Raw genomic sequence first — 27,387 nt, forward strand, 5'->3', positions numbered from 1 at the left:
AAGAAAAACTAAGTGTAGGAGCACATGTGTTTGAGCTTACATCAAAGCTCTATTCAGATTAATCTTATGGGGTGGTTCTCCTCATTATAGATTCAGTTATGCAACACAGGATACTATTGCAGATTTATCTGTGATACTGCAGTCAGAGGATTGGTCTTCATCAGCTAAAAATACACCTACAATACATGTGATAGTCTTCTGAGATCTGAGATCATGGGCTAAAACAAGAAATGTTTACAATCAAAGCAAAGGCAAATGCACATTAAAAAAAAAAAACAACAACCCTCAATATGCATCTTTAATGCTTGGAAATACAAATCAACCTTGGCCATGTTTGACTCAAGTTCCCTTTTTTGCATCCTGAAAGGCATTGGTCAGGCTGATTTGAGCTATATGGTGGCAGCCATACAGCCATAACATGCGAGAGCCTCTGGTGCATGAATGGTCGGCGAGTCTGAATGAACAGGAGCATTCTCCAGTGTTACCTAGCAACAGGGAGACTGGGTGCCTCTCTGACACACGGATAAAGATGGATGCTTTTTATTTTCCTCCATGCTCAGTTAGGGAGCAGAGTGAGACAGAGGGGGAGTGAAAAGAGAGGATGGGGAAGAATGGAGACATACATGCAGAGGGCATGATGGGAGGTATAAGGAGTAGGTGAGTGAAAGAAAAACAAAGGGCAGTAGACAGTACAATTCTTCCTACACCCTAAGTCAGTCTAACAGGTTATTAGAGAAAAGACAGATCTTTGTGAGGTTAGGACAAAACTGACACGGTGTGCTTCATGGCTGAATATTAGACTATTAGAGGGACACTAACATTTGGGGAAATATTCCTCCTTAACCAGAGTCAAATATGAAGATAATCCATTCATTGTACATATCCACATTAAGTACAGAGATCCAGAGGGTGTTTGACCCATTGATGAAGCACAGGAAGCTCGGGGAAACAGTTAGCTCGGCTCTCGACTGTCACCTTTTTCTGTGTTTTCTCAGTCGTAGTTTCCAGAAAGTGACACTACGATTTTAGTTGCAGTTTGCAACGACATCACAACCAGCCTCAAAGGCTGCACACTGCACCCCAGAGGTCCTGTTCAGAAGAGATGCCAGCACTGAGTAATGTCGTTAATCTGAACAAAACCCCTGGTGACTCTCGCCTGTACTGGTGGAAGCTAACATGATAACACAACAAAACTTTGAAGTTGCTGGAAGGTGATTTTTTCCCCCCACTTTTGAGAGAGGCTAACTACCCCCCGCCCCCATACTTCAAAGCATTTCCTCTGCATACAAGTTGTTAATTTCATTTCAGATCCCTTCCTGTACCTCATCTCATGTACTATTCTGATTGATCCAACTGTTCCATTAGTTATGTTGCAGGAAAACAGCTGTGAAAGAAACTCGGGGAAATAAAACACCCTCCAATACAGCTGTCTTGTACACTGCTTTATATAAAACACAAGCTATGTTGAGCTCTGCACATAAAATGTATAGGAATCGAAAACAAGATATTGTGGTGGTAGAGGCAGGGAACTATTACACATTAGAGATTATTTAGAGTAACATTAACTGGGCTCAGTGACTGCAGTTGTGGAGCTGCTGGAAGGTGGATTTTTCTCACTTTTGAAGATCAGCCCATGCGCTACTGGTTTTTGAGTTCAACTAACTGCAACACATCCTGACTATTCTTCTCTTTTCATCTAACTGTGGTTTTGAAGGCAAGCAAGGATATTTACCAAAATGCTGGAAGAATAACATATTAAACATACGTAGCCGGCAACATGAAGGGGTATAATTTTAACTTAAGTAACTATCAACCAGATACCACAAGACTATACCAAATAACATATTTTAACCGTCATCACTGGAAGGCTCAGCGGATCCTTTTATGCCACTGCTCTTTCACAGGTTTATACTAAAAATATGTTAAATGTGATTATAGATTTTGAGTGAATACGCCATCAACTCATACAAAAATTTACCTTGAAAACAACTCCCTTTAAAACGTATTATTCCCTGAGTGAAGACACCACACCTATAAAATAACATCGTGGCAATTAATGTCATTTTCTGCTCTAAACAATGTTAAACCATGGTTGTTGCTATTGTGGGTGAATTGAATGCAACAGATATTTCAGACAACACAAAAATCTGCGGTTAAAACAGCCTCTCTTGTAAACAATTGTTGAGCTGGGACTGCAATGACATCTAATTTTTTTCAGTTAGTATTCATTTAAAAGACTACCTCCACACCATTCCGTAAAGCCCTGTACTATGACCGTAGTTTTTAAAATGTACTGTACATTACTCCCCTAAAGCACAACATAGTGTGCGCCATTTGCTTGGCATGTTTATTAGCCCATTACCCTCCTTTGGCCTATGGCAGTTTGCAAAAGACCTTTAAAACATTCTTCTGACAAAAAGAAATATATGTGAAATAGTAATTTCAGTCCATCCTCAAGATCAGAAAAAACCCTCACCAGGTAGACATGTTCTTTATCCTGGAAGGCGGAGAGAAGCTGTGGGATCCAGGGACTGCTGTTCAGAGCCAGGATCCTCCGCTCCTCTTCATGAAAAACCACCTGGAGAAGAAACAGGCATGCAATCTGTATATATACATTAAATAAGAGCAACAGCAGTCCTGCACAAATTGTTATGATGAGTAATTCAATAGCCACATAAACTCATCTGTCTAAAATGATGAAAAGCTACCATCTTTTGAGCTTTAGTGGGGTTTAAATATAATTTAAGATTTTGACGATAAGAATTCCTGCCCTCCTTTCCTAGCTTTATTACATGTTGCTAGTTATATAAACCGGGTGTCATTTAAAGTTCAGTAAAGTAGTCACAGGTGGCATGAACAAAACATTTCTTGATCATACAAGTCGTTCATTGGATTACTCACTTCGGACTCATGTTGCAGCTCATGTACTCTTCTGAGTCAGATCTGTTCTATTAGTCACATGCCAGGGTGCACAGCTGTGAAATGATGTACCCAGATTTTTTTGTTGTTGTATCAACCCTACAGTACCCTCCAGTGGGCCTTTTGCAGACTGCGACTTTGGAGCACCAATAATGCAGATTAATACACAGTACTATTATTGGAAGGAGGATAGTGCAAAAAAATTAAAAACACAACGTTTTGGGTCCGACAGCTGCAGGTGTGCACACAATTTTCTTCTTAATTTGTTTTCTTCTTCATGTCTTTTTGTTGGTGAACAATTTTTCATAAGATTTTTCACCTGTGTTTTTCCTACTATGACATATAAAAAGGCCATCGATATAAAAGGCCTGCTATGTGATAAAGCCAAAAGATTAATGGAAAACAAATATGAAAAATATCTTTTTCAAATCTTTTTTTTTTTTTTTTTTACATTTTACCACTTTGTTACAGTATTTCATCTTACTAAACCATATGAGTCTTACATTTTCTTGAGTGCGTAATACAGTCTTGTTCATGACTTTCAATGCACAAACATCCCCGGTGGCCTTCTCCCGGACCACTTGGACTTCGGCAAAGCGACCACGGCCCACCACTGCACGTACTTCAAAGTCTTGAAGGCAAGGCTGCAGGGCCCGCAGCTCTGAGACCACTTCAGAAACTGTTTGGCAAGACAAACGCAAACACACAAAGGTTTTACATCCATTGCTTCTGTGGAATGAAGTGAAACAACTTTTAGGATGTAAAATTGTAAATGTGCCCCAAAAACAAGACTATATTCTATTAGAGATACACAGTGCCATGCACATACTACTGGTATAAGTATTAAATTAATTTTTCTAAAACTTTTTATGGTCAACATTAGGTAATTATGGTATCTGAATTTTTGTTTTTGTTTTGTTTCAGAAAGATGTAACTTTATACTGTAAAAGCTGCAAACTGGAAACAGAATAAAAGTATCATAAAAAATCATAAATAAGTATGAACTAATGTGGTGGGAATAATACTGGATTGATTAAAAGAAATCCTACACGTGTTAAATGTATACTTACACTTATTGACAAAGTTTGCTACATTGTGTATCTTCATAAGCTCTGGGGAGGTGCACTCTTGGTACAGTAGCAGCAGAGCCTCCAGAAACTCTTCCCGACCTACAGTGCATCCTCCCTGCTGCCCACACAGGCTGACTCGGCCCTGAGGACAACACATAAACACAAAAGGAAAAGGAAAAGGAAGTCAGCTACTGTCAGTTACTGCGGCTGGATTTAAAGTGTAGGCGATGCACACGTACAGTTAGTGGCATTTGGGACATTTAATAAAGACACTGCTTTACCTGAAACACCTGATTGAGTCTGGAGCTGCGGCTGGTGATGGGGTCCGCAGAAGTAGGCAGGGTTTTCAGGCTTCCCTGACTCACGTATTTGAACTTCAACATGTCTTCTTAACAACAGATAACCTTAGCGAGTGACACAAAGTAGGTCGAAGTGAAATTAAGTATGTGCTTAAATTTAACGTGTAAGATGAATTAAATCTACGAAGGTAGCATGGAGGTTACAGAAAGACCAAAGGGGGAAAATGTGTCAACAAATGTCAACAATGCGTCCCGTTAGCATGCTTAGTTTATGTTAGCTAGCGTTTGCTAACTTTACTAACAAACAAAAACGTTAACGCGACATGTATCTCTGAGGTATATTTGCAGAGACAAAACAGTACGGTTTGAGATTACTCACCAGACTGCCATGAAGGTAACTACAATTTTGTTTTTAATACCGACAGAAACATTAATGTGCTAGGGAACACACTGTTTTCCTATCGGCCAACGTTGTTTCCGGTCAACTTTCAAATTTTGCGCGTTCGCCGCTCATCCCTCGAGCCTGCTGAATGAAGGTGGTGTTTGATTGGGCCAATGGAATTTCTGGGCGGGCCCAACTGTTGTTTTAAACCAATGACTGATGTTTCAGCCTGCCCCTTGTTCACCACAACGGAAGAGTCTCAGGAAACCCTCTCACAGAAGGACGGCTTTTCTGTTCATTCAAAACATAGATGAGACAAGTCAAAAAGAGGAAGGGTATTATAATTTATATTTATGGGTAGTCTGACTTTTTTTTATGCGAGCAGGGGTCAAATAATTACGTCGAAAAGATGGCTGTCACGTGTGCCAAGGATCATGAAAGTGTGTTTTACATGCAGAGGATGTCTGTAGCAAGGCTTTATTTTCCTCCACATTAAAATTTCCTTTATGAAAAATACATGCAGATCTTTATTAGTCTCAAGTGATTGAGTGCATCAGTTTTCCCCCTATCCTGTGCAGCCTCTTCAAATTCTCATGAACAGCTGTTGATTCACCTCTGTAAGTTTATTCAACTTATTATCTCAAGTCCATTTAACCATTGGCTGGTTTTACATGTTTAAAAGTCATAATTGTTTAGGTAGCAGGGTCAGCTACATTAAACAAATTAAACTGAACCATTTCAAAATGATTTACAGAGCAGATTTTTATTTTTTTATTTTTCATATTGAAATTTGGCAAATGGATTTGTGCAAATTGAAGTGTCCCATTTCTGATGATGCTATGTGTGTGTATCAGTACTATGATGTAAGTCCATTATAAATTTAATGAAACCAAAAATTTGCAGACAAGAAATAACAGATCTGTCCTAATGAACATCTTAGATGCTTGATGGCTAATGAGAATTGATGTGTTAAACATCAGTGTAATTTTAGACAGCTTTGCATATGCATATGAGGCTGTGAAGATTCTGATTTGAATTTGTGCCAGTCAACTGGACTAAGAGACACTGACGTGTTGCGTGTTACTAGCATTGGTGAAAATATAATGAAACTGGGCAAGGTCTTGCTTTTTGTGAATTTTATTTAGCCCCCTTTCCCACCCTAACCATTGTATACTGTCCCTAAACTGACCTTTATGTGTAGAATTGGTGGAGTGCCCCTTTAAGCATAATTACCACCATCTTTTAACGCTGTTTCCCAGTCTAAATTATCACTATTGCTCCTTATTAGCTTCATAGACAATTATGGAACCATTACAATACTCCCCATAAAAGCATCCCTAATATTCCTTTATGCATAATAAATAACATGAAATTATTTGCACATAACCAAAATCAGGACCAAAACCTTTATTTCCAACAGATTTACATGTTTCATTATTGTCAGTTCCAGTTTTCCAAAATTGCATGGTCAGATATTCTAGACTAACAGGGAGCGTAGTGAAGCAGCCAGGGACTGGCCAGCTGCCTTAAGCCTGCCCCAGTTGGTGTAGGAGGTGCTGGAGGTGTGGTATTAAGGTTGGGGTTGAGTTTGGGATTTGGGGTTGGGAGTAGGGTTTGGATCGGGGGTGGGGTTGGGGGCGGGAACGGGAGCTGGAGTGGGAGTGGGATTGGGAGCAGGAGGTGTAGGGGCAGGGGCAGGGGCAATGTAGCACCCTCTCTTGTGCCACTGCATGTCCCGCACACGTCGGACGGACTGGATCTGAGGTGCAGTGGCTCCCCATTCGTTCCAGTGCTTGAATTCTCCGTGCTCAAACACATACTGGTGCCCTCTGTAGCCTGGATACATGTATCCCACCCACCTTCAGAGGGAAGAGAAAAAGTAGTGTGCAACATTTCTGGGAGAGAGGACAGGGTTACATAAGTGCTCATAAAAATATACATTCATTAAATTCTGTTGAAAAATGATTACTATTAAAATATTTATCACTGGGAAGGTTGCAGCTTACGTTCCATTGATAGCCTTGGCACTGGCCACACGGTCCTGGAAACCATGAGCCCACAGACTGGGGACATCATCATCAACAATCTCCATCTTTCTACCTTCAAAGCCTACATTCTCAAACAGGTGCAGCTTATGATCTGCACTGTCCTGGAGAGAAAAAACACCACGCTTGAGCATATTTGACAGGAAGTTACATCTGTTAATGTTACACTGACAATACTGACCACTTTCAGAGGCCTGAATGAGCTCAGGCTGTAGCTACTCTGGCAGTTGGTCCAGGTGCTCCACCGAGGATACTCCCCTTTCTCCAGCACAAACTGCTCTCCTGCAAAGCCTGGACGCTCAAACCCCACCCATCTGACAATGCAGAGAAAATGCATTACATATACAGTAAAAGCACACATTAACTCTGAACAAGGTTGAACAGCTAGGAAACTGGACACATATGCAGTAAAAATTGATGAGACTTGATGAGGGGACACTGGATTACTCACGGTCCCGACTCCACAATGACTGAGCCAACTCTCTGTGTCTTCTCAAACGCATCTTTACATTCACCAGACAACTCCACTTTCTTTCCACGGAAGTTCTCGAACTCAAAAACGGCCAACTGCAAGACAGGTAGAGAATCGGATGATGTGTGATCTCCACCATAAACAAAAGTCCAAATTTGGCTTTTTCTGACTTAGTTCATTTTCAGCACACACAGAGTCCTTGTTCAATTTGGTACCTTATATGTGGCTCCGGCCCCTCCTTGGCCCTTCTCTGCTCTCACCTGGTCTGGGGTTCCCTGCTGTTCTGTCATTTTCCCTCTACAAAGCACAGCAGTTAGATTGTTTAGTGCCATAGGTGGCTACATTAGATAGCTTTTTCCTCATAGATTGTTAAATTTATAGAAAAGACATTATCATTCTTTTAAAACATGGCCACAGGAAGGACTTGCTGAGACAGAAATTTGTTCTTTTTTATCAGAACTGGTCACCTATAATTCTGTTTTCCACAAATCAAATATATCTGCAAGACATTTGCACACTCACTTGTTTATTTCACACAAATCCTACTTGTGTCAGTTATAAATATGTAAGAATAACACATTAATAATGCACAAAATGTCACTTAAGAAACAAGCATTTGGATGCAGATAGAAGAGGGGACAGGGAGAGGGTGAAATAGAAAGACCTGCCGGAGAGAGGGATGATCTTCATTTGTTTTTACCTGGATGGCTTGTGCTTCACTGCACCACGTACAAGCCACGCTCTCCGTCTTTCCTCTTTCTTTTCTCTCTTTTCTGTCTGTCTCACTGTGAGGGTGTGTGTGGGTGTGGAGGCCTGGCGAGCGGTCGGTGGAGGCCAGTGGGGGTATTTATGGTTTATTTCTGGCCACAGCAGCAAAAAGCCTGTTGATGCAGCAAGTCTGTCGCGCCCATTGTGTCCATCACACTGCTTCTCAATAGGCTTGCCCTCTGTCCCTGGCACACTGGCAAACGCTGCCCAGCTCTGCCCATGCTGCCATCCTGACCATGATCCTATAGTGGGCACACGCACTGACTGCCTGCCAAGAGAATGAACAGAGATCAGTCTCACTCAGCAGTATTGGCCCCACCCAGCTATCTTGTTCTCCGGCTTCCTGTCTTCTACGTGTTTCTTTACTTTTCTCCTCATCCAGCGCCCAAAAAGCTGCATCCAACACGGTTGCTTATAAAACACGGATGAGTCTATGTTATAAATATTGTGTGTGTCTGAAAACTGACTTTACATGCTTACATGCACATGCTTCGTCATGCTCCATTGCTGCCTACCTTTCCCATTAAGTTTCCCATTAAAAAAACACATTCTCGATTTTCATTTAATATAAAAACTTTTAATAAAACTCCCTCAATTTCCTCTTATCATACATTATGTTGATCATAAACGATTACAGCATTGACGACATGTCATTCTTCAACATTAAAAAGGCACAGGATAGAATCGAGAGCAGATTAATGCATTTTTAGGGGTTAAAGATTTTACAGAACACTCTTTCTGATTCTGTTATAGCATGCCCAAAACATCCTCAGTTCACTGTTGATGTTCTGACCACAAATTTGGACGTTCTAATGAAACCAGGTTGGGCATCTTGACGTTTTATGGAACCTTACTTCAAAGTTCCAGTGTGTAGGATTTAGTGGCATCTAGTGGTGAAGTTGCAGACTGCAACCAACTGAGCACCCCTTGCCTCACCCTCCTACAAGGCAGTTGCTCCAAATGTGAGAGGCGCTCTCTAAAGCCAGTGTTTGGTTTGTCTCTTCTGGGCTCCTGTGGAAACATGGCAGCCTCTGTGGAGGAGCGCCTGCTCTCTGTGTAGATATTCTTCAATACAACAATTCTTATTTTCAGGTGATTATACACTAATGAAAACATAATTCTTATATTCAATTTCTGCCAACAGATCCCCCTAAATCCTACATACTGGGCCTTTAAAGAGAAGACAGACATTCATGGTGTAATAAAAAGAAAAATTACCTTGACCATGTTACTACAGTAGATATTTGATGATTCTATTGCTTAGAGGTGCTATATGGACGGTAATTTATTAGAATTTTTTTTAAAGTGCTTAAAGGTTTACTTGAGACAGTCTGTGATTTGAAAAAGGATGTAAGGCATTTTGTACAATTTAAACTAAATACACACAAGGTGCAATCCATTGTTTATAGTCAGTATTTTCTGTACATATGTGTGTTTGTGTGTGTGTGAAGGTAGACCCTGCTGAAGGCCTAGTGTCATCAGTCCCTGTCAGTATATGATGAACACATTCAAACACTAAGACAGTCCATGGCTTTGCCTCTGTACAGCAAAAGATAAAACATGTACTTGGCATGAAGGCATCACAGTCTTGGCACTTAGCCGTGGCAACACATTTCTGTTAAACAATACAAGAGTTCTTGATGGCCTCAGGATCTCGGTAAACATTCAAAATAAGGCACTCAAAGTTCAAAATGGAGCAACCATGGCAAGGTGTTTGTCAGCAGCAACAGCAGCTGAGATCGACTGATTCTTGCTGGACAGCAGTGGCACAGTGTCTCCTAAAGGGAAGGAAAGAGAGAAAAGTTTCCAAATCACACACTACAGAAGGCACTGACTTCATGCAATATATCAACATTTATCACATCATTTGTTGGATGGGTTTCTCTGCAAGTACTCTACACGAGCATGAGTGCATTAATTTTTAGCATGGGTGGCCCAAGTGGCACTCAAATCCACAACCGTGGACATAAAGGCAAGCTGAGCTGAATATTGCTGCGAGCAGCAGTTGCACAGACAGGTAAAAGAGAATGGAGCAAGGCAAACTGCATTCAGGCGCAATGACCCTGTGCGCAATTCTGATCATGATATGAGACAGCTTTGCGGAGACATGGCCCACTTCCTGTTTTTGTCTTTGCTGTCAGTTTAGTCAAAGTCTGCCTTAAATTACATGAGTCTTCCTGACAGCATCGCCAGAAAGTTTAAACCCTCCGCTTTCTATTATCGCAAACCTGTTAAGCTGTCTTATGACTCACAAGCAAATTAGTCCTTTTAAATAATGCCTTCACTTCGAAGGTAATTCAGGGTATAAGCCAAATGTCAAAAATGTTCAAACTTTCACGCTCAGTTCTCCTCTATGGCTGATCCTGTTAAGTCCTGTCATGCTCTACATGTCATGAACAATTCACGGGATGCGAAGGCTCTTATGCGCTTGAAATTATGGAAAATTCTGTTGCTAAATAGGAAAGCCATCCGAAAGATGCTTTTTTTTCATATGAACTGATCAACTTTGTATGAGAGGAAGCTCAAATTTGTGCCTGTAGCAAACTGAGACTGCTGGTAAAATGAGAAAAAAAGAAGGAAAAAGAGGTACATTATTACTAAAATGCAAGAAATGTGGGTGGAACCTTTGCCTGATGTGTTTTACTGATTCTAAATTCTAAAACAAAAAATACACAAATATGGACAAGAGAAGGAAAATCTATGATACCTCTAATAGCAGGTGATGGACCTCTATTAATAACTACTATAAGTCTATCACAAGGCAACAAAATAACTCTTCTTTTCTATAGCAAGACAAACTTTGTATAGCAAGAAGTTCTGATTCTAAGTTTTTCTAAGTCTTTATTATTGAATGAATAATGATGATGAATTATCACCTCATCCATGTCACTCACCTGTTGCTGGTTAAGCCTCGCCATCATACTGACTCAGCCGCTTCTTAGACTTCAGTTCTTTCAGCCAAGCGGGAGACGAGACAGCACTGAATGACACACAGAGTCACAGTTCAGAGGAGTCTCACATGTAAAAAGCATCCGCAGTTTTCATTAATTAATTCTCATCATCTCTAGGATTTGTATATTCTGTTTTGCAAGTAGTTTCTCACCCTCCGTCCGTGCCGCCTAAAGGTGGCAGCACACGTGCAGCCCCTGCGAGCTGAGAGGCGGGGCGAGGAGAGCGGGGCAGTTGCGAGGGAGATGGAGCCGCCTCCTCCTTTTGACTTTCCCTCTCTCCTGTTCCCTTGTCTTCCTCTGCTTCCTCTCCTCCTGGTCCTCCTCCACCTGTTCTCCTTTTTAGCTGAGCCTTGGGGAGGAAGTTAAGCACACTTAACTCGATTCGAATGGCGCCCATTTTTATCAGCTTGTACAAGCTGGAGCTCTGAGAGCACTTACTAGTAAGGCTGCAGGGCTCAACCCAGGGAACACGGGGACTCTCTGAGAGGCGGGAGGTGGAGAACAGACTAGCTTCGGTTTCGGCTGTTCCTCCTCAGAGTCAGAGTCCCTTTGCTTAGAAGGTGCCTCCTTTCCTTCTAAAAACAGAGTCAAGCAGATCAGTCAATACATGCAGCATATCAACGTTTCCAGACTGCTTTTCTCCTGTATTTGTATTTGATGGCGACACCAGAAATCATTACGGATGCAGTTCTAACCTGTGGAGTCACAGGTCCTCCAGTCCCTCTGGTCCAAAACTCCATGGAACGAGCGTGACGGACGTGTTCGATTTCGCCTCTTGCCCAGATCTGCCTTCGATCTCTGTGCGCTGGTGTCGAGGAGAGGAGCGGAGCTCTGCGCAGAGACACAACACTTCATACAACTGAATGCACAGGTGACAGAAACAATTTCTTCCCCAGGTAGACATTCAAAGCAACAAGCAAACATCACACATTAATGCTTGTAGTGAATGTTACAGATGTTGACTGTCATCATTCACAGAGGCAGGAGGATGACCAGAAAGAATGACTGACCTCAGGGAATGGAAACAGCTCTGCCACTGTGTGAGAATCTGTGGTATCCAAGTTCTCAGGAACTTGGTCAGGGACCGGCGTTGGACTGCAGAGAAACAGAGCTACTTAATATCATGTGGACAGTTTGAAATGAGAAGCAAAAATGTCCAATTTCACAAAGCTCCTTCTGGGCTTCTGTGTTGTGCTCTATTGACCACAAGGGGGCACAAGGAGCTCAACTCTTGAAAACACTTACTTCTACATTTTAGAGTGCAGCTGGTTGTGCTGCCACAGGATTTATGTTCAAAAAGCACAAACATTCACTACACGCTCCCTGACACATACTGAGAAACCAGAGATAAACTAGACCCACCAAACTGCACCTTTGGGCGACCTACTTTAAGGCTTGAATGTCAGATACGTAGCTATAGGGCTTCTATTTGAGGGTGTGCTCAGTTTGAATCAAATCGCCTCAATGTGAAGCCACACCTTCAGCACAAGGCATAAAGAACGGCGCTTAAACCTGTTTCGTCCTGTCTGTCTCCATCAGGGTACATGAAGGAAGTGAAGCCACGTCAAGAAACAAGGCAGATGTGAGCCTGTAGTTCACAGCGTGTTGGACTGTCAGTGCGTCGTAGGGAGACCTCTTTCCTACCTGTCGGCCGTTTCAGGTGTCTGCTCACAGGCCTCATTCTGCAGGTCTATCAAAGCATCGGTGTCTTTGTCTTCACCGTCTACGCAATAACTGTAAACCTGTGCCTGAGAGACAGAAAGATGGACATTAAATTAAATTGGGAAATAACAAGAAAACATGAACAACAGAAGCAGTGAAAACATGACAGAAGCATTTGAGATTGTGGGATGTATTCTGCTAAACTCAACTCCAGTTTCATGTTAAGCACATTGATATCTACCAGTACATCCACCGTCTTTCTGCTGGATCAACTGCTTCATCACAGAAAATCAATGTGAAGTAAACGTTCTTTTGATCTGTAAATCTGCACACTGGAACGTCACATTGTGGAGCTCAGGCAGGGAGAAAATGGACCGTGTGTTGAGCCAAGATCACTAACTAAAGAGCGAAAGAGGACTAAGGACCAGCCAAGCATGCATCTTTTAATGAGCCGGTCACAGAGGCTGGGCTGTCCTCAATAAACGCCATGAGCATGCGTGTGCACGCACACGCGCCGGCTCACACGCCTATATGCCTGCACGCAGACAAACGCGCTCGTGCTGTCACGCCCACATGCTGGAATGCATGGGCGCACGCACGCACACAGGTTCCAAACAAAAGCGGCTAGTGTGCACTTCCTCACAAACATTCCTTTAAGCTCACTTCACATTTCATCAAGGGGCATATCCCAGTGTTGTGCCGCCTCATATTGTTACCTGGATACAACACAACACTCGAGTAAACACCCCTGGCCTCCGCAGGATTTCACACACATCTCATCTCCTTCATGAGTTCGGTTATTACTCAGGACTCACGGAGCAGCTTCATTTGCACAGCGGCTGTTATCTGGCAACATCGCGGCGCGAGTGAATAGGCTTCTAGTGATTTTCCTACAGCCACACACAGCGTTTAGAGAGAAACAAAGTCTGTTCTGACAGAGACACAGTCGACAGGTGGTAACATTATATTCCAAATCCATCCTGCCTTTATTATACAAGGAGCCACTGCGGCTCACAAGTTTTTCATGTTGTTCACCTACATATTTTGTCGTTATGTGACTCTGATATGTCCCTGTCATACTGATCCAAAACGCTTCCAGTGAATTCAAAGAGAAACAAAATCTATTTTCTAAATATTTCCTCCTTGGCAGCGGCACAATAAGAGAACAGGCAAGTGCATCTGAGGGTCATCTTCAGATTTGGGATGAAACAGGCCATCCACTTTTCTCAAGTCTATGTTTCAGGAATGCTAAAGTACCCTGGAATGAAAATATGCTTGGAAGCAGTAAAAATAATTTTTTGACAACTTGGAGGCAGCGGAAGAAACTACAAACACAACAATGACATGTTCTGTTGTCATTAAGCTGATGTGGTGAACGTGGTAGCAAAACAGTTGCCAACATGCACATCTAGTAGATAAAGGTCATTAGCATTCATTTGTAGTCGTGTGTCAGGCCACCTTACAAATTTAACTCCATTATTCATTCCTCCACCAAGCTAAATGCTCCACTACGTTCACCAGCAAGTCGCTAAAATTTTCTGTCTGGCATGTGGTGCTGAGCAGGTAGCACACACATGGTTTATCAGAGATTTTTTTGGTTAAAAAACATGTCCGCTGTGGCTGGAAACAAAGTTGATGAAGGTGAGACCGAACCAAAACAGTAAAACTGAGGGTCGGAAAACCAAAAGAGTGATGAAAGATGCCAAAATGCTTTGTAAAACTGAGGGGAACGGTGATGATTCCCTGTGGGTTTGCCACTATGAGTAGCACCTTTTACATTACAGTGCTCATTCAAACCGCTGTTGATAAAAGTATCGGTTAGTGCAGCTTTAATCTGCATGTGCAGAGATTCAGTGGTACATACAAACTCTGCTAATAACTAAATGTTCAGTTCAACCACAACCTCTGTGAGTGCAGACGCATGAAACAGATGTTAAAAACCTCCCCACAACAAACACTACACCTCTAACCCATAGTAAACCTGTGTATGAGTGAGTGTGCCAGTGCAGCGTGCAAGTCAAAACAGAGTCGGCTTTATTATAGCTTACCTCCATCACATTTTTGTCACAGTCAATGGAATGTGTAAGAGAGCTTGTTTATGGTGTAGTGGAGGGGAAAACATCCTGAAGATGCCACAAGGACAAATAACAGCATTTCGAATCCAGAATAATAGATGAAGACTGTCAACAACACATCACCTCTAACAAAGCAAAGTGATGGATCATCAAATTAAAAGTGGAAATAGCCTGCAGGTTGTATTCGCCTTCTAGGCCTATGTGCCTCCTGTGCATGTACACCCACACCCACAGACACACACACACACACACACACTTTCACACTCACATGCAGCCAGCAGCCACAGTGAAGGGCTCAAAACTAACACGACAGACCTCAGCATGCATATGCCTCAAAAACTGCCTCCTTATTACAGCTGGCACCCAAAACAGATTACGATAAAATGCGCAGCGAGGGATTAAAATAAATAAAACCTGATATATGTATGTGCTATCATGCCGTTTTTTGGCGGCATATTTCCTGTAAAACAAAAGGCAGCAGCAGATAGAGAGGGCACAGACATAAACAGCCATACTTGGATAAGCCCTGCCTGTGTCCCACTTTGTTATAGTCCTCTGCTTTATCTCTGACACACACCACAGACACAGAGGGAAAGTGGTACATATGCGCACTGATAAAACACTACATTTGGACATTTATCAGCACCCTTCCTGAAACAGACAGCCAATGCCTGCTGCACTTCCCTTCTTACATTTGCATGGCTAACATAAGAGGGAGGAAATATTAGAAGAGGCAACTTTAAAGAGCAGCTAAACCCCAGCCTTAATTTGATGAACCCTGGCCCTAAAAGCAGCTATGTTCATTTATCATTGTACCTAATGTCAACTGTAATGAGCTAGCCAAGCCTTTAAAGGCCACTCATGTAAAATCTAATAGTCATTAAGCAATTCTTTTTTTATTAGACTTGGCCTGGATGTGATAGGAGAAGAACATTTAAGAGCATTCACTGGCATCTACTGCGTTACTATATCAGCTCTTACAGAGCAGGTTTCACTGGCTCTCCTCTGCAGAGTCTGCCGACTCCTGATGGAGAAGCGACGCAGGGACCTCCTGCTACGTCTGGCGAAGCTACGAAGCGGTGACACGGCTCTCTGAAACCTTCCTCCTCCTTCTCCACCTTCATCTTCTTCCTCTTTATCCTCCTCTTCCTCCTCCTCCTGCTTCTCTTCTGCGGAGCCCCACACCAACTCCAGAGCCCCTTGCAAGGAGCGCCGCACGCTGCCCACCCAGCCCGCCACCTGCAGCTGGGCTGCCGACAGTTTCCCTCCCAAGTACTGCATGGTTGAGAAGCTCACACAGCTGCTCGTCCAGGCGCCAGGGTCACCATGGGAACTGGGTCACCGGAGAAACTGAGGTTCAGCTTTGTTAGAGATGAAGGGATTCCGTGGGTTGGGTCTGTGGTCTCGCTTTCAGGAAGTGAAGAGAGCGCAAATTATCTTCTGTAAAAAGGTTTTCGACGTCATACAAAGCGAGATATAGTCCATCTGAGTGGGATCCATCCTCTCTCCATACTTTTACGGTTCAGGTCACACAAACTTCCGGGAAAAGTCTATTATTTGCTGTCAAGAAGTAAACAGTCTGACCAGCCATGTGTTTGCACTGTGACAACAGTATTCCACTGCAGCTCACTATGATGGATGTGTCATCCTAAACAGAAAGACCTTCCCATCATCACATTATCAGGCTCTTAAAAGACACTATGTCAAAAATTTCCCTTTTTTGTTTAAAATTTGAAAGTAAGAAAATAGCAAAGAAGCTTTTTGTCCTGCTCAAAACAATTTGAAGGATTACCTCCTGTCATGAGCCCCCTCTGTCTCCCTGCTGACTTGATCTGCCACAGTCAAGCCTGTTTGCTTGTGTACCTACGTCCCAGTTCACATCACAACTCCATTTTCCATTCAGGAGGGGGGGCAAAAAAGAAGCAGCGTGGGAAATATGTGCCACTCCAACACATCCAAAGCCAGGTACAGAGAGGCAGATCGCCCCTTTATCTCCTCTAGACCTGAACGGTTTCAGAGAGCGTCAAAACAAAGCGCTGGTCTGTGCTCGGACCTGGAAAATCCCGGGGGAAGGAAGGTGCGGCGGGCTGGGCCAAGGTGCTTTCTGTACCTCCCTCCTTCCCGTAGGTAAATGCAGGTAGCTGAATGAACCGGGTCTTTGTGCGAGGAGAAGGCAGAGCAGCAAAACAGGAAGACTTTTGGAAAGTTGAGAGAAAGTTTGAGCAACAGGGAGCGCTAGATGACTGAAAGAATGGACAGTGGACAACTTTCTTGTCTGTGCTTTAGCCCATCCTCTTTTGTGTGTGTGTGTTTGTGTGCGTAGGGGGGCGACGGGCGCGCTCAAAACGGGGTGGAGAGTTTGAGTAGAGAGACAAGACAGAGAAAGACGGGCACCATGTATGGTCATTCTGACACGCTGCCCTGTAGACTCCAAATGAGGAAACAAGGACCACATAGCACCTAACTCTTCCCACTATAAGATCTATCCATCCGTCTGTCCGTCTGTCTGTCTGTCTCTGTCTTTGAGTCAGTAGCCTGAATGCTGGTGCACGGTTGGCTGCCAGCCTCTGTTTGCTCAGTAAACATTTTCCTCATTCTGCTCTGTCAAAATAAAAAGCTTTTCTCTGCCATACAACAGTGTCTTTGTTGTGCAGGTTTTCTTGCAGCATAAAAAGGTTACATGTTATTCATTAAGACATCCCGTTTAAGGCTATACTAGTCATATTCTAGCAGTGTGATGAAATAAACTTGTTGGCGCCTGCGGTGCAGAATAAGGAAGTATGGTTTTTAAGAGCAGCAGCGCCTCTCAGTGGTGAAAGAAGGGCTGTGCTCACACAATCGTGACAAACCGAGCTTCAGTACTAATGGCCTTCCTGCAGTTCAGTCGTGGTGTACAGTGGGCCTTACAGTAGCTCACAGGTCTTTATGGGTTGGTTTGTTTGCGGAAGTGTGCACGCCACACAGCAAACAGAACCACAATATAACAAAGGCGCACACACACCCTCGCGCTGTACAGGGCTCCAGGGTTCGGTGTTTTCATTAACTCTGCAAAAAATGTTGCATGTTCTAACAGGTGGTGGACCGATCTGTCTTGACTGGCAGGTCCCTGTCAGCTGTTCACTCACGCTGATGTTCTCTAATAGCTCACTCTTTGCTTCTTTCACCTTGAATTGTTCATGTTTGCCTTCCTTGTCTCTTTCCACGGTAAAGTGCGATCATGTTTCTCTGTCATTATCAGATTTTTATTGCTCATTCCTGCTCATTCATTTAGACACTTAACGGGCTTGACCTTGCACTTCAAATTGTGTGCACGCTTTTTTTTTAAGGCGGCAATCTTCACTGTCTGTTACTCTGTTACCTATAACGAGGCCGCCAAAGTGACTAAAATTTCCCAGCAACATTAGCTGACTGTGACACTCCCAGCTTATTATGACTGCTTCCTCTCAGGCAGTACAGAGACGTGTATTTGTGTTCCACCCAGAAGTTTGCTCAGACATGGTTTGTTGACTGCAGCTGTACTTGATCTTCAATGGGCCTTTGAATGTGTGAATCAGCTGAAGCAAAAAAAAAACCTTTCTGTGAGAAGCAGCCTTATGTTATCTATGTATCTTATATGCACAGCAGCACTACTGAAAAGTTAATAATTGTTAGATTTGTAAGATTAAGTGGTCAAAGTTTTCATCTATATCCTTAAACACCGAACAAACCAAAGCAGTTCATCAGATTGATGGAAAGATTCTAGACAAATCAAAGCTTTACACTTGAATTAACCACAGACCTTGAATCAAGCATTTTATAATCATTTTTCATCTGTGGGCGCTTTGTCTCAAAACTGGACTGCTATCATAAAATGGCTAGACACTCCTATGGTGTATTCAGTGCTGCTTTAATTTGCTGGTGGTCATCGCAGCTAGCTATCTGAGTGGTTCTGCTGCACTTGCTGAGCTGGCTTCGCAAAACAACAAGCACGCAAAGACTCACCCACAGCTGCTGGAGATAACCCATCCAAGGTGCCCATGTGAAATAATCCATCCCTGTCATGCGACCACGCCACGTCTTTTTCTTTTAAACTGCCTTTGAATTCAAAAATCAATGTTTCCTCGCGCAAACATGAGAATAAAGTGAATGTAGAAGAAGGAACATTGTGGGACGCGTGCACAGGAAGGCGTAACCTCACTTCCTGTTACCGTCATGACCACACAGCTGCATACATACACCAACAGCTTGACGTACTGTTGCCTGGGAGATTCAGAAAATGCTTACTCGGTTTAAAGAAGCAGCTGATAGAGCAGAAAGAGTTGGAGAAGTGGAAAATGGTCTAATTCATGTGAATAGCGCGTGAATAGCGAGTTTCTGGCAGGAAGTCTGAATGAGAAGATACTTGAAAAATGCTTGAAAAGTATGATAATGTAATATTCCTGTGTGTGTGTGTCAAACTGCACTAATTAGCTCATCTCAATAAGCCGTGTCCCCAACTGCAGCCAAAGGTTGCCATGGTGATGGTGACTGCCGCCTGACTCTGGGCTCAGAGAGCTCATTTCATAGAGATTTCTAGCTGAGGCGCACCTCTCATTCCCCTGCTTCTAGCTCAACCACCGTAGCTCTTATCACCTGCGTTAAGATGCCGTAAGAGAGAGGAGGGCCCGTGTGACGTTTGTGTGTGCAGTGTCAAAAACTTGTGAATTGGAGGAGCTGAGAAACCCCCCCTCCCTGTTTCTGCCTCCCTCCTGAAATGTCTTTTTTCACTTTACATTGGAGCTTACGGGGCAGCTCCTTGGCACTCCTGCCACTGGGAGGCTCACAGTGCGTGAGTGTGTGTGTGAGTCAGTGTGATTCCATAGTTACGTGTGTAGAACCAGCACAGATTTTCCTGTGTTTTGATGTAAAAAAAGAGTAAGCGCAAGTTTAAGAGAGGTTGTGTTTTTTTGATGATTTTAAAGCTCTGCTCACTCTAGCGATGATGTCACCCACTCCAGCTCCGAACATTCCGCCCCATACACACTAAATGTAAAAATCTGACAGGGGCAGAAACTGTGATCGTATCAAACGTGTGAATGACATGAAAAAGCTGAACGAGTGTGAAGAAGTCCACAGCGTTGTGGACGGTTGAAACTTCGAACGGAGTTTCTAGCTGAAAGAATGAACGAGCAGACGAGAGCTGAAAGAGTGTGAGAATGCGTCAATTTTGAACATTCCGTCCATTCATTTGGATTTTCCTGGAAAACCTGGAATATTTTTTAAAGGTGTGAATGAGAAAAGTGACAGCGGGAATGTCCTAATTGAGCAGAATATTTTGATGTGTCATTTTGCGTTGACAAATGTGGAAGGATAATAGAAATAAAGGGTTTTGTGCGCAGAAGAACATGCGCCGTCTGCTTCCAGCATTCACACCGACAGGATGTGAAAAGAAATCCACAGTTGCATGTCTGCCTCTTCAAGTCAACACTTACCTCCCTCAAACACTCCATACTCCGCTGTTTGCTAACTCTAAGGAACAAGCCCTCGCTGCCAGGTGACACCACCGACACATGGCATGTAGATACAGATTTCAGGCCATGCTTGTTTCATTGCTCAATGACACACCTACACACACACACACACACAAGCTGTTAAGCTGTGACTGAACCGGGCTGAATCAAGTATGGCAAGATGTTTTTCCTCGTGCTCAGGAATGGCGCTGTGCTGGCGCGGGCGAGGTGTGTGTGGCTGCCAGGCTGGTGTGATTCAGTGGAGTAAAAGCTACACGTACGCTCCTGCCTCCGTCACCTCACCCGACTAATTCAGCTGTTAACCCGTTTATACGCAACTGTGCTGGTGATGACAACAACAAACTATCACACACGGACACAAATCCAGGTGCATTTACCTCCTTCTTGTCTTCTTCTTCTTCTGCTTCCTCGACTTCGTCCTCCTTCGTCTCCCCCTCTTCCTCCCTCTCCGGACGTTCCTGGGCTAACGTTGGTTCTGGGCTGTCTGGTTTTTCCACCTGCTCGGGCACTTTGCTTTCCTGCGGGCTGACATCAAGGGGCACCAGCTCCTCCACCTCCTCCTTGTCCACGGGGTCGGGCGCCCAAACGTGGATGAGCGGACTGGTTTCCACTTTAGGCTGCGAGCCCCATCGCTTTGTTTTGACGGAGAAATCGTCAAAGTCCACCTGCAGGGGCCGTCTGACGGAGAAGTCGTCGTAGACCATGTCCATCTCGCTCTCTGTGGGCTTGCAGGCCTTTGCGATGGGAGAATACGGTGATTGTGACTTCTGAGGCGCATCCTCAGAGTCGAAGCTGATTAAATTCGGCTCGTCCACCGCGCTCTCTCCTCGCCCATCCCGTCCTTTCTCTTCCTCCGCTCTCAGCTGTTCTTCCAGTTCTTGCGCTCGCTTTTTCTCCAATTCCTCTCGCTTTTTTCTCTCCAGCTCCTCCACGCTTTCCTTCTCTATCTGTCTCTTCCTTTCCTCTTCCCTTCTCTCCTCCTCTCTCTGTCTCTCCGCTTCTATTTGCCTCATTCTCTCCATCTCCTCTTCTTTTTCTTGCTGCTCTTTCAGCCTCCTCTGCCTCTCTCTTTCCTCTGCCTCCTCTCTTAATCTTTCTTTCTCCCTCTCCTCTTGTTTAAGTCTCTCCTCTTTCTCTCTTTCCCTCTCCTCTTCTTCTTCTTCTCCTCCTCCCACCCTGGCTGTCTCCTTCACCCACTCTTTTTCCCACTCCTCCTCTCTTTCTTTCTCTTTATTCATTTCCTCCTCTCTCAGTTTTCCCTCCAATCTGTGTTCCTCGTGTTCATGAATCGACCTCTCCTCCTCCTCTCTCAGCCTTTGTCTTTCTCTTTCCTCCCTCAGTCTCTCCTCTTTCCTCTCCTCCTCCTTCAACCTCTCTTTTTCCCTCTCCTCCTGGTCTTGTTTAAGTCTCTCCTCTTTCTCTCTTTCCCTCTCCTCCTCCTCTTCTTCTTCTCCTCCTCCCAGCCTGGCTGTCTTCTTTACCCACTCCTTTTCCCACTCCTCCTCTCTTTCTTTCTCTTTATTCATTTCCTCCTCTCTCAGTTTTCCCTCCAATCTGTGTTCCTCATGTTCATGAATGGACCTCTCCTCCTCCTCCTCTCTCAGCCTCTGTCTTTCTCTTTCCTCCCTCAGTCTTTCCTCTTTCCTCTCCTCCTCCTTCAACCTCTCTTTTTCTCTCTCCTCCTGGTCTTGTTTATGTCTCTCCTCTCTCTGCATCACCCTCTCTCTTTCCTCTTCTCTCTGCCGCATCAGCTCCATCTGTCGTTCCCTCTCCATCATCTCTTCTTTCAGCCTTTCCCTCTCCCTTTCCTCCTTCATCTCTCTCTCCATTTCTTCTACCTTCAACCTCTCTCTTTCCCTTTCCTCCTCCTCTTCCCTCTGCCTCGCTTTTTCCTTCTCCCTTTCTTCTTCTTCCTCTTTTCGTTTCCGCTCCTCCTCTAGCTTAAGCCTCCACTGTTCATTCTCCTCTGCTCTCCGTTTTCTTTCAAACTCCAGATGTTTCAGTCGTTCTGCTTCTTGCTCTTGCACCTCTTCATCCTTCTTCTGAGCAATTCCTATTCTTCTGTAGACAGGCACTGACACAGGGACGTCCTCCTCGGCTTCATCCGCGGAGGCATTTTCCTCTTCTTCTTCTTCTTCTTCTTCGCTGGATTCAGGCTCTGAGCCCAGGATCACTGGAGGCCCTCCATCATCTCTCTCCACGACGCCAAAACGAACAGAGCGCCGTTTGACACTGTCCCTCTTCATGGCGTGCTGAGCGCTCTCGCTCACTGCGTCTCCCTCATCAGTGGCAGGTTGGCTTGGAGATGGGCTACGACTGCGAAGCTGGGCGTCACCATCTGCTGATTTGTTCTCCTGATGCTCTCCCGATACCTCTCTCGGGCTTTCTGCTGACTTGTCTTCAGTAAGAGCATGTCTGGACGTTTCCATTGGCGTCTCTGTGGGTTGTTCAGCGGGTGAGACCTTTGGCGGAGGATCCACCGCCTGACTGGACGATGTCGCGGTTGCAGGAGGCTCAACAGGTTGCATTTTGGGTGTTTTCTCTGCTGTTGCCGCAGTCTCTGGCTCAGAGCTGAGGAAGAGATAACAGTAGTTAATGGTGAAAATTTTTCATGATCCTGCTGGATGAGAGCCTACCAGCACCTCTACAGCTCACGTTAAACCGTTTTGTTTGTTTAAACTATGCAAAAAATGAAATGTAAAGAGCTGAGGCTTGCATGAACTATTTCCTGGCCTGAGGCTGTGAGTCCTGGAGTCTTGTCATTTCAGTGAGGATGCCAGGAACCAGCCGAGGCTGCAGACTGTTAATTCTGAGTTTTAAAGGCTCTGGACAGGACAAGGCTAGCTGTTTCCCAATGTTTCCAGTCTTTATGCAAAGCTAAGCTAATCGCCTGCTGTCTCTGGCCTCATATAAGCCGCACAGACATGAGAGTGGTATCAATGTTCTTATTTAATGCTCAACAAGAAAGAGAATCGGCACATCAGTGTGACCTGGTGTGATGAAATGTGCTCAGCTGTATTGATATGACACCAAAAATGCAGAACTATTGGTTCATCCAAACGCCAAAATAACACATTCCCTCACTTTCCTCCACTTGTATCCAGCCATTCAGCTTGTTTTGCTGTTATCTGCCAGGTTTTGAGGAATTCGTCTGTAAAGGTTTCCATCTCACTTCAACAGTGATGACATTGTTTTTGTATTTTCAGTGCTGCGAGCCGCATAAACAAGTTGCAGTCTGCTTTGCACTCTTATCTAAACTTTGTTATTTGAGGGCATAAATTTTACCACGCCCTTATGAAGGTTCAAGCAAAGTGCAGTAAGTAAGGAGACACTTAGAAGAAGAAGACACTCAATCATTCCTGCCTCAACAGGAACTTGCATCTCCCATTATTGCTGCTTATTATATTTAGCAGAGAGTTCAAATTGAAAGTCTTAAATGTGGACATGAAAAGACTTCTGATCACAGGAGATGAATTAGTACAACCCTGGTTAATAATACTGACCACCACATGTGCCAATAACCGTAACATGAACGTCACTCACCTCTTAGAGTGAGATCGGGGTACAACCTGAGGCCTCCTCTCAGTCTTCGGACGCTCAGAGCTCGTTTCCGCGGTCCAGTTCTTGATTCTCGCCTTCACGCCTCCTGCGCCGTTGAGAATTTCCGGCTCCTCTCTCCTCGTTTTGACCTCCGGCCTCGACGACGAGTCAAACAGAAGGCTGATTCTGCGTTTTATGCTGCATCCTCCGTCATAATCCTCCTTCAGTCCGCCCTCATCGCCCGCTCTGCTCGATGGCTCCGATGTCGCCTGGGTCTGCTCTGGGTCTGAAGACTCCGGCTTGTTCGCATCGTCTTTGGTGCTGGTTGTAGAGACGGTGATAGTGGGCTGGGGGAGCGGCGGTGGGCCACCTGACTGAAACATGGAGGTGAGCTCCGTGGGCAGCCGCTTTCTCACGCTGCCCCGCTGATACGCTGGACTGGCTGTAGAGGAAATGTTGCCACCTGATTCTTCAAGCTTTTGGACAACAGAAGTTTCATCTTCCTCCTTTTTTCCGTCTCTCTGTTCTGAGTTAGTATCCGTGGATGCTTTGTGGTTTGTTTGGACGACGTCATCTTTCTGGATCGGCTCGGACTCGGGTGTCTCTTTGGGTGGAGCGGTTTCTGGGGCTGGATCTGATTTTCCTACACCAGAATCAAGAGTATCTTCTCCATGTGGAACTGCTTTGCTTTCTTTGGTTGTTTTTGGTTGCTCTTTGGCGAGCTCACTCACAGAGCTGGGTTTGGAGTCAGAGGTGGCGGGTTGCTGAGCAGAGGTGAGCAAAGCGGGTCTGACCCCGGGCGCGCCCGCGGCGGCAGATGTGGCCGATGTCCTCGGGGCACGGATGGAGCGAATGCTCGTGTTCTTCTGCAGAGAGAAGGGCTTGGGAGCGAGCCGAGGTTTGGGGCCCAGAGCTGGCTTGGGTTTAGAGATGCCACCAGTCTGGGAAGTCTCGACGGAGCTCTCCATAACTGAGCCGCTGAAAGAGAAGAGGAGGTGTTTACATACGGCAAACTGCACAATCACAGGGAAAAAAACACTCTCACTCGAGACACAGCCAGTCGGTTATGTTGTTACAAAGAAGACTGGATAAGTCTGGTCGGATCAGATTGTTGAAAGCACAGCTGCAAAGAGAAACTAATCACTCACACTGAACAAACACCAGAAAATAAGAAGAGTCTTCCTGCTGGGAATCATGTTCTCACTTAGTTTTCTTCCTCACTTTAGTTTTCGAATAACAAAAAAATGTGTTTCGGGTTTTAGTTTCTCCCTCACAGCCAAGATCTGACAATTTCTCAGCCTGGGGGATAATTGTAATGTTGCAAGCAATCTGTGAGCGCTCATCTATCATCTGAGGATGTCCAAAACTTGACTTAAAGTCAATCTAAATGAACAGAGAGAAGCCATACACAGGATGGGTGGATAAGATGCGTGTATGTAGCTAGAATCCCTGCATTGTCCGGTCATAACCGATCACAATTATGAAGGACAAGCTATTTTTTTTCAGTTTCAAAGTGCAGCCAGCAAGCAAACAACTCATGTGATTAGGCAACACTACTCTCTTCAACACAAGATCATAATCTATTATACCTGAAAAATGTAGCAGTGATAATGCAAATGGATATCGTGAAAAACAGTGCTGCTAAATGTGACCATTCGCAGACCTGATGTGTGGTATTACACTGTTACAATATGTGATTTTGACAGTGGGAGTGAAGCCAGCTGCCACACAGTCTTGACATTTTTAAACCTCATTTAATATCCAACAGGACTACAATAGAGACATGCTGTCAGAGGCTGGAGCAGGCCTGATGAGTCATCCACACACATCAACAACAAGGTCTGCAGGGAAGACACAATCACACCGGACCTCCAATTGGGCCGAAAACCACTGAAAGGCAAATGAGCTCCCATGTAAGAGCTGTCACATGAGCACGGCTAACATTCACACACCAAAGGCCAAATTTACACAGCGTGTGAGCACGATAACAGTACTGTTTCCAAATTTGTTACACCAAATACCACAGGCTTTGTGCTATCCGGTCTGACCTGTAAGACTTTGACACAAACCAGTAACTCCACGCCTCACAGGATGACACTGTGCATTTCAATGTGTCAGCAAAACCCTCGCCGTGTCGCTCTCATGTTATCAGTCCACATCTGCTTTACATAAACTGTTCTGATTGCAGACGACAGTCGTGCGTGTGTGCACTTAAGTCTTTCTGCATGTGATGCCTTTTGCAATTACCCTCTTGCTGCATTGCTCAGACAACACTACACCTCTGGGCGTGCATGATATTGTGTAAAGGGATCAGAGGGACTCCTAAAGCTGCTTTCGCCGCCCAGTGTGGTGAAATGATGTGTCCTCTTCGTATCCGCCTCCCCTCACTCTTTTTCTCACAGTGGAATTCCTGAGAAGCAAACAGTGTCTGGCAGATAGAGCTGCAGCTGATAGATTATTCCTGTTGCTTGTTTATGACACATTCACGGACTGTGGGACTGAGTGAAAAATCAATCTGCAGCAGCGTTGTTTCTTTCTTTATCTGTGTTTGCCTTCAGCGCCTCAGCTGTGGGTGGACACCACAACTAAAATGATTTATTCGTTTAGGAGTGATGCTGTGAGAAGCTAACCACGTAGTTTGGGACCGGTCCAGCTGCCAGAGAGCCAAACATCGCGATGTAACGACCGGTAGCGGACATTAAACGTTACAGCAGTACATATGTTTCACCGCGGGCTGTTAATAAGTTACTTATAACCGCGTCAACAATGAACTCCCAGTCGTTGAACCAGCAGTGGATCCTCTGCAACTGTGCAAAGGAAACCGAGATAAATGAAGTTAACTTTACGATGAGTTCAAGCTGTGGATAGTGAGAGGACAGTCCACATGCACGCTCACAATCAACAATCCACATTTAACGTTACGCAGAACATTTACGTGACAAAGGCGAGAATAAGAAGGTGCACCTGCTCTAAACAGCAGCTCTACGAACTTTCCCACCGGTGAGATATTACGCTTCGTTAGCAGCATAAAGTATTTTTTTTTACCTTTAGTCTTCACGCAGGCATACAGGTGGAGGAAGGAAGCGGGAAGAAGTTACAAAAGAAAACTGTTCCTCCGTTTTCCGCGATCGTCTCGGCCGCTGAGCTGCTGAGAGAGTGTTTTTTTTCAGTCCAAGTCATTCACACTAACTAGACGTCAGACTGCTCCTACACCCAGCAGACACTCCCTCTGCCGGCCTCAGGTCCAGCCACGCTGCCCGGCGTCAAGCCACATATGGCGAGACGCGTTTAGACAGGAAGTGGCGTGTGTTTACTTCAAAACAAAAGCGCAAGGAATTCTTTGAGAGGTACCCCAATTAAACAAGACATTGCGTGCCACAGAGTCAGTGCTGGATTACAAATAGAGTCCTTAGACTGACACAGTGATTTCAGCTTGTATTCAGGAAATAGAAGCCCTGATAATGAGGCTACATACTTAATTCCTGCAGAAGGGTGGGCATCAGGCTGGCAGGCTGAAGGACATGGGGTAGAAATGCTAAAAGGCCAGTGGGGTAACAGCACAGAGAAAGACACAATGTATTTGTGGTGAAACAGTTCCTGCATCACAGTTTCTCCATTTTAAGGGCCCTCATAGTAGACTGAATCACATTTTCTTCACTGGAAGGGTACCCTGGAGTTTGAACACTGGGCAACTTTAGAGGGCACTATCATGTTT

The 27,387-nt window shown here is 44.5% G+C and overlaps 3 protein-coding genes across 7 annotated transcripts in view; all 3 read right to left on the minus strand.

The window, feature by feature from the left end:
* cita (citron rho-interacting serine/threonine kinase a) overlaps nt 1–4,769 on the minus strand; it is a 38,054-nt gene extending 33,285 nt beyond the window's left edge. For all 4 annotated transcript variants that reach the window (XM_041957997.1, XM_041957981.1, XM_041957989.1 and 1 more), the window contains exons 1-5: nt 4,668–4,769; nt 4,271–4,393; nt 3,990–4,131; nt 3,423–3,598; nt 2,477–2,578 (exon numbers count right to left, since the gene is read on the minus strand). In XM_041957997.1, the coding sequence (XP_041813931.1) occupies nt 2,477–2,578; nt 3,423–3,598; nt 3,990–4,131; nt 4,271–4,372 (522 nt within the window). In that variant the 5' untranslated portion in view covers nt 4,373–4,393; nt 4,668–4,769. The remainder of the gene's footprint in view (nt 1–2,476; nt 2,579–3,422; nt 3,599–3,989; nt 4,132–4,270; nt 4,394–4,667) is intronic.
* A 1,324-nt stretch (nt 4,770–6,093) lies between these two features.
* LOC121613341 (beta-crystallin B3-like) lies at nt 6,094–8,242 on the minus strand. Of its 2 annotated transcripts, XM_041946703.1 has the most exons (6): nt 7,888–8,242; nt 7,403–7,484; nt 7,167–7,282; nt 6,897–7,029; nt 6,677–6,819; nt 6,094–6,529 (listed from the first exon to the last, which is right to left on the minus strand). In XM_041946703.1, the coding sequence occupies exons 2-6, from the start codon at nt 7,475–7,477 to the stop codon at nt 6,241–6,243; spliced, it is 756 nt and encodes a 251-aa protein (XP_041802637.1). In that variant the 5' UTR covers nt 7,478–7,484; nt 7,888–8,242; the 3' UTR covers nt 6,094–6,240. The 2 variants fall into 2 exon arrangements, with proteins under 2 accessions (XP_041802637.1, XP_041802631.1); XM_041946697.1 differs by lacking the exon at nt 7,888–8,242 and having other exon boundaries at nt 7,403–7,537.
* A 278-nt stretch (nt 8,243–8,520) lies between these two features.
* tnks1bp1 (tankyrase 1 binding protein 1) lies at nt 8,521–26,848 on the minus strand. The gene is made up of 10 exons (XM_041946688.1): nt 26,718–26,848; nt 23,676–24,650; nt 20,510–22,703; nt 12,551–12,654; nt 11,917–12,001; nt 11,602–11,737; nt 11,345–11,481; nt 11,059–11,255; nt 10,850–10,935; nt 8,521–9,733 (listed from the first exon to the last, which is right to left on the minus strand). Exons 2-9 carry the CDS (start codon nt 24,638–24,640, stop codon nt 10,860–10,862), a joined length of 3,894 nt encoding a protein of 1,297 aa, XP_041802622.1. The 5' UTR covers nt 24,641–24,650; nt 26,718–26,848; the 3' UTR covers nt 8,521–9,733; nt 10,850–10,859.
* Between the last annotated feature and the right edge of the window lie 539 nt (nt 26,849–27,387).

This window comes from Chelmon rostratus, chromosome 2, assembly GCF_017976325.1.
Source record: "Chelmon rostratus isolate fCheRos1 chromosome 2, fCheRos1.pri, whole genome shotgun sequence".
Lineage (NCBI taxonomy): Eukaryota > Metazoa > Chordata > Actinopteri > Chaetodontiformes > Chaetodontidae > Chelmon > Chelmon rostratus.